We start from the raw sequence: 17,110 nt of genomic DNA, 5'->3' as shown, positions 1-17,110 counted from the left end.
CTACACATAAGGGGCATAACTGGCCGACCCCTCACAGTGTTCAAGAGAGAACTGGATAGGCACCTCCAAAGGATACCTGATCAACCAGGCTGTGACTCATACGTCAGGCTGCGAGCAGCCGCGTCCAACAGCCTGGTTGATCAGTCTGGCAACCAGGAGGCCTGGTCGACGACCAGCCACGGGGACGCTAAGCCCCGGAAGCACTTCAAGGTAACCTCAATGTAAGGTTGTTCGCCTACCACCTAGCTGCTGTGTTAAACAGTTTATCTTTATGTGCCCTATCAATTGCTCTGAGAATTTTGTAGGTAGTGATCATGTCTCCCCTTACTCTTCTGTTTTCCAGTGTCATGAGGTGCATTTCTCACAGCCTGTCCTCGTAACTCATGCCTCTTAGTCCTGGGACTAGCCTATTGGCATACCACTAAACTTTTTCAAGCTTCATCTTGTGCGTGACAAGGTGTGTGTGTGTGTGTGTGTGTACGTGTATAACACACGTACTTATGTGGTACGTGTGTACTACATAATTGTAAGGCGTTTGCTGAATTAGAAAAGTCGGCTAGCAGTTCACCCTTAACGACACAATTAAATCATTACATAAAAAGTACGTGGCTGTGCAACAGTGTGTGGGAATTGGGGAACTGGTGATCATTCAGACGACTGGTGCAGGACCAACAATGACGTAGAAGGATGGTAACAGCGTCTGAATCAAAGGGCAGTGACGGATAACTTGGCTTTATATATATATTTTTTTTTTTTTTTTTTTTTTTTTCTTGAGAGATATACAAGAGTTGTTACATTCTTGTACAGCCACTAGTACGCGTAGCGTTTCGGGCAAGTCCTTAATCCTATGGTCCCTGGAATACGATCCCCTGCCGCGAAGAATCGTTTTTTCAACCAAGTACACATTTTACTGTTGCGTTAAACAGAGGCTACAGTTAAGGAATTGCGCCCAGTAAATCCTCCCCGGCCAGGATACGAACCCATGACATAGCGCTCGCGGAATGCCAGGCGAGTGTCTTACCACTACACCACGGAGACTGCAATATATTTTTTATATATTTTATATTATATAAATATATATATTTTATATATATATATATATAAATTTTAAGATATATTTTAATCTATTTTATATATATAATATATATTTTAATCCCCTTATAGAGATATATTTTAATCCCCTTACTGTACCGTGAGGCGTCCCTGGTAACCTTGCAATACCAACTGGTTTCTGATCAAAAGCTAAAGTCCAGTCGCAGCAAGGGCAATAAAGAGAAAGAGGAACATTTGTGGAAGCTTTGGGACCGTTACGAGGAAAAACAGATAAGCACCTCACAGTTCCTCAAGGAATGTTCGCGTTTTATCCCAGGAAGTTCCTGAACTAGAATTAGAAAACAGCAGTCTGTTTACTGGTTGTTATTTAACTTAAGTTAGTTGTAAATGTTAATGTAAAAATAGCCACTGAGAACTGATGAGTTGGCCAAGACTTTTGCTCGTAAAGAGGGAATTGATTACAAACTTGGACTGCCTTTGAACAGCCTGAGGGCAGCAATATCCCAGGAACATCAACTAAATTTCGGAGACTTGAGGCAAAGTGAAATTCACACCAGTTACTCCATCTATCATCATTCTATTATGCAGGAAGAACCGCACGTCTATGGGTCATCCAATAATGTTTGCAGACTTCTAGATGTTACCACTGCTTGGCTTAGGCTCGGCTACAAGTACCTCTGGGAGTTTGTAACATCTGCTGATGTAGATTTGACTAAATGAGAATCTGCCTTTAAAGGAGCCGTTGAGTGTAACCTTGGATTGTCAATGAGCAATCTGAGTATATCAATCCATTAATGTAACATCACTTTATTTATTTATTTATTTATGCATATACAAGAATGTACATAAGGAATGTGAGGATACAAATATGGTAATTACAGTCTTGTAAAGCCACTAGCACGCGCAGCGTTTCGGGCAGGTCCTTAATCTAAGAAAATTTTAAGGAAGTAAATACTTGCAAAATTTATAGACAAAAAAATGACAACAGATTACATGGAATGAAAAAAAAGAAGATGAGAGAAAATTATAGGTACAGTATATTAAAGCACATAGGTAGCTATGATTGATTGCAATGACAGCTTAAAATGGTAGTTGACAACAAATTGGTAGGCACAATACAGCAGAAACAATATAAGATTGATTGCAATGACAGCTTGGATGGTAGTTGACAAAAATTGGTAGTCACAATACAGCATATGGCTAGCACATAAAAGAAGACAGCAATGAACACAATTATAAGGTTGTTTGATATTACATAAAAATTAGGAGATTGGGTAACACTAGGTACAGAGCAAATTTAAAGCTCAGTGTAGGAAACTAAATAGATGAAGTTAGGTACTTTTTGGTTTTGCTTTTAAATAAGGCAAAAGTTTTACAGTTTTTCAATTCACTAGGGAGTGAGTTCCATAGACTAGGTCCCTTAATTTGCATAGAGTGTTTACACAGATTAAGTTTGACCCTGGGGATATCAAAGAGATATTTATTTCTGGTGTGGTGATAATGGGTCCTATTACATCTGTCCAGGGAGAGTTTCAGAGCATGGTTTGCATTTAAGAACAGGGTTTTGTAAATGTAGTTGACACAAGAGAATGTGTGGAGGGAGTTAATATTTAGCAAGTTTAGGGATTTAAACAAGGGAGCTGAGTGCTGTCTGAAAGCAGAGTTAGTTATTATTCTGATAGCAGATACTGTACTTGTATGTATATACCTTACCTGAATAAACATCTGAATCTGAATCTGAGAGCAGCAGTACACCGAGAACTTCAACAAGATCTTGTAGATCTGAGGCAAAGTGAAATTGACACCAGTAATTCCATCTATCATCATACTATCATGCAAGAGGAGCTACACATCTATGGATCATCCAATAAAATCAGCAGACTTCTAGATGTTACTACTGCTCGGCTTAGACTCGGTTACAAGTATCTCTGGGAATTCTCATTATCTGCCGATGTAGACCTGACCAAATGTAAACTGTGTCAACAAAATTATTTGCACACCCTCCGTCACTATGTGATGGATTGCGAAAAGATACGTGAATTTAGAGACAATTCTATAACCAATGTTCCAGCGATGTGTCAATATTTCATTCAAAATGATCTGCTACCAGAAATTTTAGCCAAATATCCCCAGTTTGCTAACTGTAGGTAGTAACTAAGTGATTGTAACCTATCCACCGCTGCCCACTGGATGGGGAGCGGTGTGCAGGACAAACATATAAATTTTGACACTAGCTCTCCACATATGTCAGTTGCTTAATTTAGAACCTGTACTTGAGGTCGATCTCGAACCCATTGTTGATGTGATGACTTATATTGAATTTTGTAACTAGCTCATCAAGATTGTAACTTGCTTAGCTAAATGAATTATGGGGTTCAGTCCCTGAGCCCATTATGTGCCTCTGTAACCCTTTCCACTACCGCCCACAAGATGGGTATGGGGTGCATAATAAATGAACTAAACTGTAAACTCTGTCAGCAGAACTATTCGCATACTTTGCGTCATTATATAATGGATTGTGAAAAAATCGCGGAATTTAGAGATAACACCATCAATAGTGTCCAAGAAATGTGTAAGTACTTCATTCATAATGATGTGCTGCTTGAAATCTTAGCGAAATATCCAAAATTTGCCAAATAAACATAACCAAATAAAACTCTACAAGGATGGGGATATACCGTCAACTGATTTAGAAATGGCAAATGAATTTAATAGTTTCTTTTCATCGGTTGGTGCTAATCTTGCCAGTAAAATCCCACAGACTCAGACACATATTAACACATATCTCTCAGGCAGCTATCCAAACTCTCTTCTCCTTTCACCAATCAGCCCGGCAGATGTTGTGTCCATCATACACTCTCTAAAAACCAAGGCAGGGAACACCAGTGAAATTCCGTCCATTGTGTACAAGAGAGCCTCCCATGCCCTTGCCCCACCCATAGCACTACTGTTCAACAAATCTATAGAGTGTCACACCTTCCCTGATATCCTCAAAAAAGCAAGAGTAACGCCAGTCCATAAAGGAGGCAATCCGGCGGACATAAACAATTATAGACCAATATCAAATCTACCCATTCTATCAAAAATATTTGAAAAAATTATTTACAAACAGCTCTATTCCTACCTCGTAAAATTCGACATACTCAGCCCCTGCCAGTTTGGCTTCCGGTCCCAAAAGAGTACCAATGATGCAATCATTAGTCTCCTTGACATTATCTACTCAGCCCTTGACAAAAATGAGTTTCCGATTGGACTCTTCATTGACCTAAGAAAAGCCTTTGATACTGTTAATCACAACTACCTCTTATTTAAACTCCAGCATTATGGAATCCGAGGCCTTGCCCTTGACTACATCCGATCCTATCTTAGTGACAGACACCAATATGTAACCATCAATGATACAACTTCTTCCACTCTACCAATTACCGTTGGAGTGCCACAGGGCAGCATCTTAGGACCTCTTCTATTTCTTATATATATAAACGATCTGCCTAATGTCTCTAATATTCTCAAACCTATATTGTTTGCTGACGATACTACCCTTATCTACTCAAACCTCAACCCACATACACTAAATAATGTTGTGAATAATGAATTAAAAAAAGTCCACTTATGGATGTCAACGAACAAACTAACATTAAACATCGAAAAGACTTACTACATCTTATTTGGAAACAAATCATCAAATGCAATTCAGCTACAGATAGACAACATTAACATCAGTAATAAAAATGATGGCAAGTTTCTTGGCCTATTCCTAGACAAGAGACTCAACTTCAGCACCCACATTCAACACATAACTAAGAAAGTCTCTAAGACAGTTGGTATACTCTCCAAAATCAGATATTATGTTCCTAACTCTGCTCTCCTCTCACTATATTATGCACTAATCTACCCCTATCTTAATTATGGTATCTGTGCATGGGGGTCTACCACTGCAAACCACCTTAAGCCCATCATCACACAGCAAAAATCTGCTATCAGAATAATAACTAACTCTGCTTTCAGACAACACTCAGCTCCCTTGTTTAAATCTCTAAACTTGCTAAATATTAACTCCCTCCACACATTCTCTTGTGTCAACTACATTTACAAAACCCTGTTCTTAAATGCAAACCATGCTCTGAAACTCTCCCTGGACAGATGTAATAGGACCCATTATCACCACACCAGAAATAAATATCTCTTTGATATCCCCAGGGTCAAACTTAATCTGTGTAAACACTCTATGCAAATTAAGGGACCTAGTCTATGGAACTCACTCCCTAGTGAATTGAAAAACTGTAAAACTTTTGCCTTATTTAAAAGCAAAACCAAAAAGTACCTAACTTCATCTATTTAGTTTCCTACACTGAGCTTTAATTTGCTCTGTACCTAGTGGTACCCAATCTCCTAATTTTTTTGTAATATCAAACAACCTTATCATTGTGTTCATTGCTGTCTTCTTTTATGTGCTAGCCATATGCTGTATTGTGACTACCAATTTTTGTCAACTACCATTCAAGCTGTCATTGCAATCAATCTTATATTGTTTCTGCTGTATTGTGCCTACCAATTTGTTGTCAACTACCATTTTAAGCTGTCATTGCAATCAATCATAGCTACCTATGTGCTTTAATATACTGTACCTATAATTTTCTCTCATCTTTTTTTTTTTTTTTTCATTCCATGTAATCTGTTATCATTTTTTTGTCTATAAATTTTGCAAGTATTTACCTCCTTAAAATTTTCTTAGATTAAGGACCTGCCCGAAACGCTGCGCGTGCTAGTGGCTTTACAAGACTGTAATTACCATAATTGTATCCTCACATTCCTTATGTACATTCTTGTATATGCATAAATAAAATAAAATAAAATAAATAAAATAACTGTGTGACTCACCATAGATGTAAAGTGGCTTGTATAGTGACTGTTGTGAGCCTCTTGTTGATCACTTGTGACACAAAGATTATTGATGTGTGTATTTGTGTAGGTGATTAGATATGTATGTGTATGTATATATGTATACGTATATATATATATGTACATGTATATATATATATATATATGTACATGTATGTATGAGAGTGTGTACATGTATATATAATATTAATAATTTTGTAACTAGCGTCACAAATTGTTATTTGCTTAGCTAAACGAACTACAGGGTTCAGTTCCTGAACCGATTATGTGGCTCTGTAATCCTTTACACCACCGCCCACGGGATGGGTATGGGGTGCATAATAAAGAAAGAAATTGAATTGAATTGGTCTGATTAAGACTTTATGACCATGTAATCTATGTTTTGCTCCACTACTTACTGGTTGAGTATGGGGTGCATAACAAATAACAGCCTCCTTCGGGGGCGCCTTGTTTCTAAACGTGTTAGTCTTAAATCATTTAATCTCAAATCTTGCTACAATGTACCTCTTAATATATTGTAGCGAGTAGATAATCCCAATAATATACTAGCTCCAAATGCTTTGTTAATACAATACAATACAATACAATACAATACAATTTTATTTAGGTAAGGTACATACATACAATAAATATTTACAAGGATTGTTTAACTTATAGGTATAGCTAGTACATACAATGCCTAAAGCCACTATTACGCAAAGCGTTTCGGGCATGATAAACTTAAATGACAAGCTTAATACTAATTGAGCATAATGAGTAGAATGAAAACAAGAAATGAAAACATAGATGAAAAAGCAGCACAAATACAATTATGTCGACAAACAGCGCTCTTTAAAGAAAAAAACAGACATTGGTTGACAATAGAAGGGTAAGGTAGGTTACAGGGAATTTATTAGGTATAGCTTCGCTTTTAACTTAAACTGGTTGAGAGAGGTACAGTCTTTAACATGGTTGGGAAGGTCATTCCACATTCTGGGCCCCTTGATTTGTAGAGCATTTCTAGTTTGATTAAGTCGTACTCTAGGAATATCAAAACTGTATTTATTTCTGGTGTGATGCTCATGGGTTCTGATACAACCTTCTATGAAGCTTTTGAGATCAGGATTGGCATTATAGTTTAGCGTTTTATATATGTATAATACACATGAGAGAATGTGCAGTGACTTAATGTCTAACATATTCAGAGATTTAAGTAGGGGTACCGAGTGATGTCTGGGGCCAGAATTGGATATTGTCCTAATAGCAGCTTTGTGTTGAGTAATTAGAGGACGTAAGTGATTTTGGGTAGTAGAGCCCCAAGCACAAATACCATAGTTGAGATATGGATAGATAAGGGAGTAATAGAGAGTCACCAGGGCAGGGCGTGGTACATAATATCTGATCTTAGAAAGAATGCCCACAGTTTTTGAAACTTTTTTTGATATGTTTAGAATGTGTCCCTGGAAATTAAGCTTGTGGTCAATGAGAATGCCAAGGAATTTGCCATCTAATTTGTTACAAATTTGGGTATTGTTTATTTTGAGATTTATTTGATTAGAGGATTTATTGCCAAACAGAATATAAAAGGTTTTGTCAATGTTAAGGGTGAGTTTGTTGGCAGTTAGCCACAGATGGACTTTATTTAGCTCAGTATTTACTGTGGCATTTAGAGCAAGGGGATCAGGACTGGAGTAAATGAAGGTTGTGTCGTCAGCAAATAGAATTGGTTTGAGGTGTTGGGAGGCATTTGGAAGGTCATTAATGTAGATGAGAAAGAGGAGAGGGCCAAGTATGCTGCCCTGGGGAACACCAATGTTGATGGGTAGGGTGGGAGAAATTGTGTTATTCACAGAAACATATTGGAGCCTGTCAGTAAGGTAGGATTTGAGGTATTGTAGGGATTTTCCTCTGACTCCATAATGATGTAATTTAAGAAGAAGGTTTTGGTGGTGACAGTGTCAAAAGCTTTACGCAGGTCCACAAACAACCCAACAGAGAACTCATTTTTATCAAGAGCTGTATGAATCGAGTTAAGCATACTAATAAGTGCATCGTTAGTGCTTTTTTTGGGTCTGAAGCCATATTGGCAAGGGCTAAGTATATTGAGTTTGGCTAGATATGAGTAAAGCTGCTTATAGATTAGTTTTTCAAAAATTTTTGACAAGTTTGGCAGGATAGATATAGGTCTGTAGTTGTTAACATCTGTGAGATTACCACATTTGTGGACAGGCGTTACTCTCGCTTATTTTTAGAATATCTGGGAAGGTTTGGAGTTCAAGTGACTTGTTGAAGAGCAAAGCAATATAGCAGGGGCTAAAGATCTGGAGGCTTTTTTGTAAATTAAAGTTGGTATCTCCTCAAGGGCACCAGACTTGGTTTTAAGGGAAAGGATTATCTCATTGACGTCAGTGGAATTAATAGGCTTTAGGTACAGAGACTGTGGATAGTTACCTGAAAGATAGTCATTAATGTCTGTACTGGAAGATGGAATATCATTTGCAAGGGATGAACCAATGGAAGAGAAGAACCTATTGAACTCAGTAGCAGAATCAGAGGCTGAAAGCTGACCATCGTTATTAGACAGGAGAGTCGGTTTGTTATTTAAAGACTTCTTTGATCCCAATATTTGAGAAATTGTTCTCCAAGTTTGTTTAATGTTGCTCTTTATTTGGGTAAATTTATCTTCGTAGTATTTAGTTTTGGCTCGTCTAATTATCTTAGACAGCAATAATGAGTAATTCTTTGAGAATTCTTTGGAGACAATTCCTAACCTATACTTCTTCTCAAGGTCATGTTTTTTATTAATAGATTTAAGTATTCCCTTTGTAAGCCAGGGATTGTTAAGCCTTTTGGTTGTGACTTGTTTTGTAAGCATAGGACAGTGGGTATTATAAAGGCTAAGAGTTTTTTGAAGAAAAGATTGTACTGCAAGGTTGATGTCCACTATGTTACCTAACTCGGACTCCCAGTTGACATTATCAGCAGCAGTTATAAAATTGTCTATAGCAGTTTCATTGTGTAGTTTAAAACGTATCACTCTTGACTCAAGAGGTGGTTTGCTAATGTTAGTTAAGAGAAATGTGGGGTAATGATCTGTAGTGCTATCGGTGATTATACCTGAAGTAAGCGGAGAGGTTGTTTGTCCAGATGTGATCGAGCGTCGTGGCAGTGCTATCAGTGATTCTAGTAGGTCTAGTGATTAAGGGTATGAGGAAGCAGGAATTCATACAGTTGAGGAAGCTAACAGCAGTGGGGTGTTCAGGCTCGCAGAGGTCAATATTAAAGTCCCCTGCGATAATTAGGTGGTTTTTGTTCAGTCTGTTATCAAGTATTAGATTTCTAAGGTTTGTTCCTAATGTTCCTGTCAACCTTTGGAGATGAATGAGGTGAGGCGTTGCCCGGGCATATAAGCAGCAGAATAGCAAACATTAACCAGAGTCTACTTTCAAGTGTGGTCTAGAGCAGACACTTGCGAGATACTGTACCGACGCTCAGTGCGCTCAACTCACACCAAAGTATCAACTGTGTACTTCTGTATATTCGACCAAATATATATATAGTATCTTAGTGTCTGTGTTTATTTGTCACCATACTTTACGTAACAATAGAACCGTTACATTGGTGACCCCAGAGAGTTTCGACGATACCCAGCCACGATGGACTACAACATGGACTCTCACTGGACCTCCACTGCTGCTGCTTGCTGTGGACCGCAGCCACCTGTCGTGGAACGTTGCCAACACCCTTGCCACAGCTATGATTTTCATCGCGATCATCTCTGCATTTTCATCTACTACGGCTTGCTGCTCCACGATCACTACTCACTCATCTGGCAGCTTCATCAGTAACTACATAATGTGGGATCTACAGCCTGTCCTGCCGACTCTCCGTCGCTGCCAGGGCACTGCTTGTTCTACAGGGGCGCCCACGAAAGCTGCTCTTTCGTCAGATTCATCTACACGTTCACTGCATTCTGATACTCTGCCGACTCAAGCACTTTGCGCAGTACAGGACTTACAGCTTGCGTTTCCGACTCTTCGTCGCCTCCAGGACAATTCAGCTCTAGCAGTGATTCCCTCGTTGTCCTAACTACGTGCCTACATTACCTCCTATTGTCCTGGTGCCCAAGCCCATCCGCTCCGGATCTAAATGCTCCACCAGCGACCCAAGGACGCAACAATTATGCACATTCTTCTCTCCTGCTACACCGAGCTTGTCCACACACTGCCTACATCTTTTGGTACCAGACTACAATTTCCACAGTCAACAATGTAGTACTCGGCGTGTACAGTCCTAATCAACCCAAGACGCTACAGCTTCCACACAGAGCAGACAGCAGACTACGACCGCATCGAGCCGCCACGCTCTCGCTCCCCGAGTTCAGACACTCACAATTCTCAATCGAGCTGCCACGCTCTCGCTCCCCGAGTTCCGACACTCACAATTCTCAATCGAGCCGCCACGCTCTCCCACATAGAGCTCCACGACTCCGGCCTCACTCAGCTCTCTGCTCTGCTCCAGGCTTCGTCTCAACGTCTGCGACACTGCTAAATCCAGAGACACATCCGCCGACTACACAGTTCACTTTTCGACCACAGTTACCAGCAGCACCGCCACCTACGACAACGGACGATCCTGTACGACCTCCCACCCTACAACCCCAGTTACCAGCCGCACCACAACCTGATCCTACGACGACGGACGATCCTGTGCGACCTCCCACCCTACGACCCCAGTTAGATGACATCAGCGAAGAGGAGGAAGTTAACTTTGATGGTTATGTAACACGAGCAGGGCGTACAATTCACCGACCAGCTAAGTTCCTTGATCAAGTATTTTTCCTTTCATCCCCTGGGAGGGGGAGTTAATTCTGTAGCGAGTAGATTATCCCAATAATATACTAGCTCCAAATGCTTTGTTAATATTCCTGTCAACCTTTGGAGATGAATGAGGTGAGGCGTTGCCCGGGCATATAAGCAGCAGAATAGCAAACATTAACCCACGGGAGACATCTCCCGTCACGCAGGGTGCAGTCGCACCTCCACAGATCTCCAGTATCATCTATTGATACTGGTGATGGCTCAAAAGGGCCACCACTTACGAGCTATTCATGCCCGTGCCACCTTTTCGGTGGCTTCATCTTCATCTTAACATTCACAAGGGAGACATCTCCCGCGTCATGCAGGGTGCATTCGCACCTCCACAGATCTCCAGTATCAGCTGTTGATACTGGTAATGGCTTGAAAGGGCCACCACTTACAGGCTATTCATGCCCGTGCCACCTTTAGGTGGCTTAATCTTCATCAATCAATCAACATTAACCAGAGTCTACTTTCAAGTGTGGTCTAGAGCAGACACTTGCGAGATACTGTACCGACGCTCAGTGCGCTCAACTCACACCAAAGTATCACCTGTGTACTTCTGTATATTCGACCAAATATATATATAGTATCTTAGTGTCTGTGTTTATTTGTCACTATACTTTACGTAACAATAGAACTGTTATGTACTCTCGCAACCCAATGTACCTTCTTGTATATAAATAAATAGATTTCAACTGTAAGGGGGTATGGTTTGCACCTTGTTATTCTAATAATGGATAAATAATTCTAATAATGGAAGCGCTAATTATATGAACAAGTGCCATGTATTTATTCATACGAGAACAACAGCGAACACAAACCAGCGCATATACGAACGGAATGGTTTGTATGTACAAACTTCTCAGTGAACGAAGTTGTTTCTAGCCCGGTATCCGAAATTGCAGTATACGACTTGACCAGTCCCCTGATTGCTTGGTAAACAACTGCCGCCATTTTAGCAGCACTGGCCGGTGATGTTCAGCACGAGCATTAAGGGAAAACCTTGACACAAACTGTACCTATCATAAAGAAAAAGCACCACCATTGACCGCCAAGTGCTCACATCAAATCTAACTCTGAGAAACAACACTCAAGCCTTGACGCTTCTTCCAACATCCGGGGGAGAAAACCTTCACACAAACTGCACCTGTCATAAAGAAGATGAAGACTCACCAGTGTCCACAGTGTCCGAAGGTATTCACCCGTCCTTCACATGTGAAGACTCACATGTTAGTGCATTCAGGTGAGAAACTTCATGAGTGTCCAGAGTGTGGGAAGAGATTCAGTGAGCGTGGAAATATGAAGCGTCACATGTTAGTGCATTCTGATGATAAACCTTATAAATGTCCAGAGTGTGGGAAAAGATTCAGTCATCGTGGAAGTATGAAGACTCACATGTTTGTGCATTCAGGTGATAAACTTCACGAGTGTCCAGAGTGTGGGAAGAGATTCAGTGAGCGTGGACATATGAAGACTCACAGGATGGTGCATGCGGATGAGAGACCTTTTCAATGTGCTGAGTGTGGCAAAAAATTTAGAGTACGTGGAAATATAATAAGGCACATGTTAGTGCATTCAGGTGATAAACCTCACGAGTGTCCTGAGTGTGGGAAGAGATTCAGTCAGCTTGGACATATGAAGACTCACATGTTAGTGCATTCAGGTGACAAACCACATGAATGTCCAGAGTGTGGGAAGAGATTCAATCGTCTTGGAAGTATGAAGACTCACATGTTAGTGCATTCAGGTGACAAACCACATGAGTGTCCAGAGTGTGGAAAGAGATTCAGTATTCTTGGAAGTATGAAGACTCACATGTTAGTGCATTCAGGTGACAAACCACATGAATGTCCAGAGTGTGGGAAGAGATTCAGTATTCTTGGAAGTATGAAGACTCACATGTTAGTGCATTCAGGTAACAAACCTCATGAGTGTCCAGAGTGTGGGAAGAGATTCAGTCGTTTTGGAAGTATGAAGACTCACAGGATGGTGCATGTGGATGAGAGACCTTTTCAATGTGCTGAGTGTGGCAAAAAATTTAGAGAACGTGGAAATATAATAAAGCACATGTTAGTGCATTCAGGTGACAAACTTCATGAGTGTCCAGAGTGTGGGAAGAGATTCAGTCAGCATGGAAATATGAAGAGGCACAGGATGGTGCATGCGGATGAGAGACCTTTTCAATGTGCTGAGTGTGGCAAAAAATTTAGAGAACGTGGAAAAATAATAAGACACATGTTAGTGCATTCAGGTGACAAGCTTCACGAGTGTCCAGAGTGTAAGAAGAGATTCAGTCGTTATAGTGATATGAAGAGGCACAAAATGATACATGCAGATAATAGGCTAAACACTTAAGAGTGTGGAAGGTAATTAAAAGAATGTTGAAGGATAATGAGGCACATACAGGTATATTAACTTAACATTAATCGAACAGTGTGTGTGCTATCACAATGTCAGTTGGATGTTCTTCAAAGGTAATTCTATTTTGTTTGAGAAATACACTTCACCATGAAAGGTAAAGATCAAGATATTTTATTATATTGTTCTTTTATGAAAGTTAGATGACCAAGCAAGAACTAGAGAAGCTGTCACTATAGGAAAATTCAAAATTGCTTATAAGTATAGAAATATCTCTTTAGTTTAGCAAAGATAAATCAAAGCTTTAAATGTTTTTCTTCATATTTATGTAAATAATAATGTGCTTTCTGTTTTTGTTCTCTGTGAAAATTTATTTAAAATGTAATATACTCTGTAGCTAAGTTATGGACATTATTGTTGTAATATTATTTAGCATTGGTGCTGGTGAAGAAGACAGTCTGAGACGTACTTAAGATGAGACCATTTGATTGATAGGGAAATGTAGGTTAATCAAGGAATTTTCTCATCAGATTCATATGCAAACTGATGTCTATTTTATATTTTTTGTTTAGGCATATTTATGAATAATACTCTTGATTATAAATATTTCACTGAAGAGTTTATTGAAGGCAGATTGGCATTTATAACTGTCAGTCAAGTTAATATGAAATTTAAATTTATATTACTCTAGAAATTTACATCACTTTAAATTTACCAGAAATTTATATTACTCTAGCCTAACTTTATCAGTTATGCTGTAATTGTCTTGGAATAATATTTTACCCGATTTACCTGAGGGCCACTAACCCTAGTTGCCTCGATAAAAACGGGAAGCTGGCAGCTTGTTGAAGATTCCCTCCCCCCCCCCCCCCAATTTTCCTTGATTTTTTCCAGGTATATTTTGAAATTCAGCACATTTTGGCAGTTATGGCGTTGGCAGGTAGTCAGTTCCATCGATCAATTACCCTGTGGGTGAAAAAGCCTGATTCAAAGTTATATTAGCTTGATTAGCAATAATATTATCCTGATTCCTATAATCCTTTGTCAATTATATTATCCAAACTGGCAATTATATTAAGATGATTGTGAATTACATAAACCTTACTGGCAATTATATTAGCATGACTGTCAATTTATATCAAACAGATATTTATTTATGTTGTGGTGCTCGTGGGTTCTATTACATCTATCAATGGAGAGTTTCAGATCAGGATTAGATTTAGGAGCAAGGTTTTGTACATGTAAATAGCACAAGAGAATGTGTAGAGCGAGTGTATATTTAGCATGTTCATGGATTTAAACAGAGAGGCTGTGTGTTGTTTGAAGACAATTTTATTGTTCTGATAGCAGATTTTTATTGGGTGGTGATGAGCATCAGGTAACTTGCAGTGGATGAATGAACCCCATGCACAGATACCATATGTTCACATACCAACCCTAATTTTCAAAGAAACCTCTAGATTTTTAGCTCCAGCCATTTCATTGCTCTACAACAAATCATTTGAACTCCAAACCTTTCCTGATATTTTAAGGGAAAAAAAGCAAGAGTAACCTTAGTCCATTAAAGTGTCAATCTCACTGAAGTCAACAATTATAGACCAATATCAACTCTGCAGATTTTGTCTAAAATATTTTAAAGAGTTAATCTACAAGCAGCCTTAATCCTATTTAGCAAAACAAAATTTACTTAGTTCTTGCCATAATGGTTTCAAGCCCAAAAAAGGACCAATCATGCACCGATTAGTATGATTAACTTTATATATGCAGCTCTTGGAAGAAATTAGTACCCTTGTTCATTTATTTGTTGACCTACATTAAGACTTTTTTACACTGTTAACACATTAACTTTCTTAAATTACAACATTACGGAGTAAGAGGTTAATCCCTCCAATACCTACAGTCTTACCTTAGTGACAGGCTCCAGTATGTCTCTGTGAATGATTCCAATTTACCCACTCTACCTATTAACACTGGTGTTACACTGGGCAGTATTCTTCACCCTCTCGTCTTTCTCATCTCCCCCTCCCTTTCCAGCTCGTTGCCATCATGAGGGGGCTTGGTTGGCGGATGCTAGAGTGTGATGCTCCATGGGACAGTGTCCTCTGTACTTTTGAAGCCTAATGCTCTTGCTGCCATCTTCGCTAATTGTGCTGAATACTTTTTCCTATTAAGTTTAATTTTTCCTTACCAATTCTCCTGTTTAATTGCTATTTCCTTGTGACGTTTTGCAATTCTTGATTATTCTTTCAGATGTTTTCTTCTGTTTAGACACCGGGTTTTTGGGGAGGCACACCCTCTCACCCGTAAAACTGTGGTACTCGGCATTGTTGAGCAAGAGGACACCTTTATTGTCAATCTTTTCCTTCATTGCTGAGCCCAATTATATCGTGCTGAGCTTCCATTATATCTTGACGGACTGATGATTCCTATGGTTGCGATTGTAGGGCGTATATCTACAGTGCACCCCTGGAGGGGGGGGCATTGTCTTGTTGGGTGTCCTATCCTCTAATTGTGGCTCCATGGTGGGTATGGGGCCTTGTTTGTTGATGAAATGTTAACTCATTCATTTACATGCTGATATCTGACCCTCTTTTTATTTTTATTTATTTATTTATTTATTTATTTATTTATTTATTTATTTATTTATTTATGCATATACAAGAATGTACATTGGGAATGTGAGGATACATAATAAGGTAATTACAGTCTTGTAAAGCCACTAGTACGCGCAGCGTTTCGGGCAGGTCCTTAATCTAAGAAAATTTTAAGGAGGTAAATACTTGCAAAATTTATAGACAAAAAAATGATAACAGTTACATGGAATGAAAAAAAGATGAGAGAAAATTGTAGGTACAGTATATTAAAGCACATAGGTAGCTAAGATTGATTGCAATGACAGCTTGAATGGTAGTTGACAAAAATTGGTAGGCACAATACAGCAGAAACAATATAAGATTGATTGCAATGACAGCTTGAATGGTAGCTGACAAAAATTGGTAGTCACAATACAGCATATGGCTAGCACATAAAAGAAGACAGCAATGAACACAATGATAAGGTTGTTTGATACTACATAAAAATTAGGAGATTGGGTAACACTACGTACAGAGCAAATTTAAAGCTCAGTGTAGGAAACTAAGAAGATGAAATTAGGTACTTTTTGGTTTTGCTTTTAAATAAGGCAAAAGTTTTACAGTTTTTCAATTCACTAGGGAGTGAGTTCCATAGACTAGGTCCCTTAATTTGCAAAGAGTGTTTACACAGATTAAGTTTGACCCTGGGGATATCAAAGAGATATTTATTTCAGGTGTGGTGATAATGGGTCCTATTACATCTGTCCAGGGAGAGTTTCAGAGCATGGCTTGCATTTAAGAACAGAGTTTTGTAAATGTAGTTGACAGAAGAGATTGTGTGGAGGGAGTTAATATTTAGCAAGTTTAGGGATTTAAACAAGGGAGCTGAGTGTTGTCTGAAAGCAGAGTTAGTTATTATTCTGATAGCAGATTTTTGCTGTGTGATGGTGGGCTTAAGGTGGTTTGCAGTGGTAGACCCCCATGCACAGATACCATAATTAAGATAGGGGTAGATTAGTGCACAATATAGTGAGAGGAGAGCAGAGTTAGGAACATAATATCTGATTTTGGAGAGTATACCAACTGTCTTAGAGACTTTCTTAGTTATATGTTTAACTTCTAAGACGTGAGGGGTGGGAGACCAGGCCTCCCAAGTCGGACTGTGATGGAAAGCTGGGCTCTGTAGCCCACACTACATTGGTCCCAGATCAGGCAGCTCCTGACTCTCCCTGCTTGATGGGGTTCTGGGAGCTCTTCTACTACCTGACTTGTGAGTGCTTGGTCCACCAGGTCCCAACTACCCCTATCTGCTCCTCCTCCCACCTCTGTGGCTCGGTTGAGCCCCAAGCTCCCAATGATGACCACCTCATCACATGGAGTGGC

At 39.4% G+C, this 17,110-nt stretch overlaps 1 protein-coding gene across 2 annotated transcripts in view; it reads left to right on the top strand.

Annotated features, from left to right (window-relative positions):
* The window catches only part of LOC123763907 (zinc finger protein 85-like), a 120,057-nt gene that overhangs the window by 62,562 nt on the left and 40,385 nt on the right, over positions 1-17,110 (top strand). Inside the window, exon 1 of one of the 2 annotated variants that reach the window (XM_069339919.1) lies at positions 10,812-13,270. The exons of the other annotated variant lie outside the window; for it this stretch is intronic. Coding sequence (XP_069196020.1) covers positions 11,958-13,151 — 1,194 coding nt within the window. The 5' untranslated portion in view covers positions 10,812-11,957 and the 3' untranslated portion in view covers positions 13,152-13,270. Of the gene's footprint in view, positions 1-10,811; positions 13,271-17,110 lie in introns of those variants that run through there. 2 annotated transcript variants of the gene reach the window in all.

The sequence above is a fragment of the Procambarus clarkii genome, chromosome 5 (assembly GCF_040958095.1).
Source record: "Procambarus clarkii isolate CNS0578487 chromosome 5, FALCON_Pclarkii_2.0, whole genome shotgun sequence".
NCBI classification, from domain to species: domain Eukaryota; kingdom Metazoa; phylum Arthropoda; class Malacostraca; order Decapoda; family Cambaridae; genus Procambarus; species Procambarus clarkii.
The sequence above is the reverse complement of the archived record's forward strand: the minus strand, read 5'-3'. Positions and strand labels throughout refer to the sequence as shown.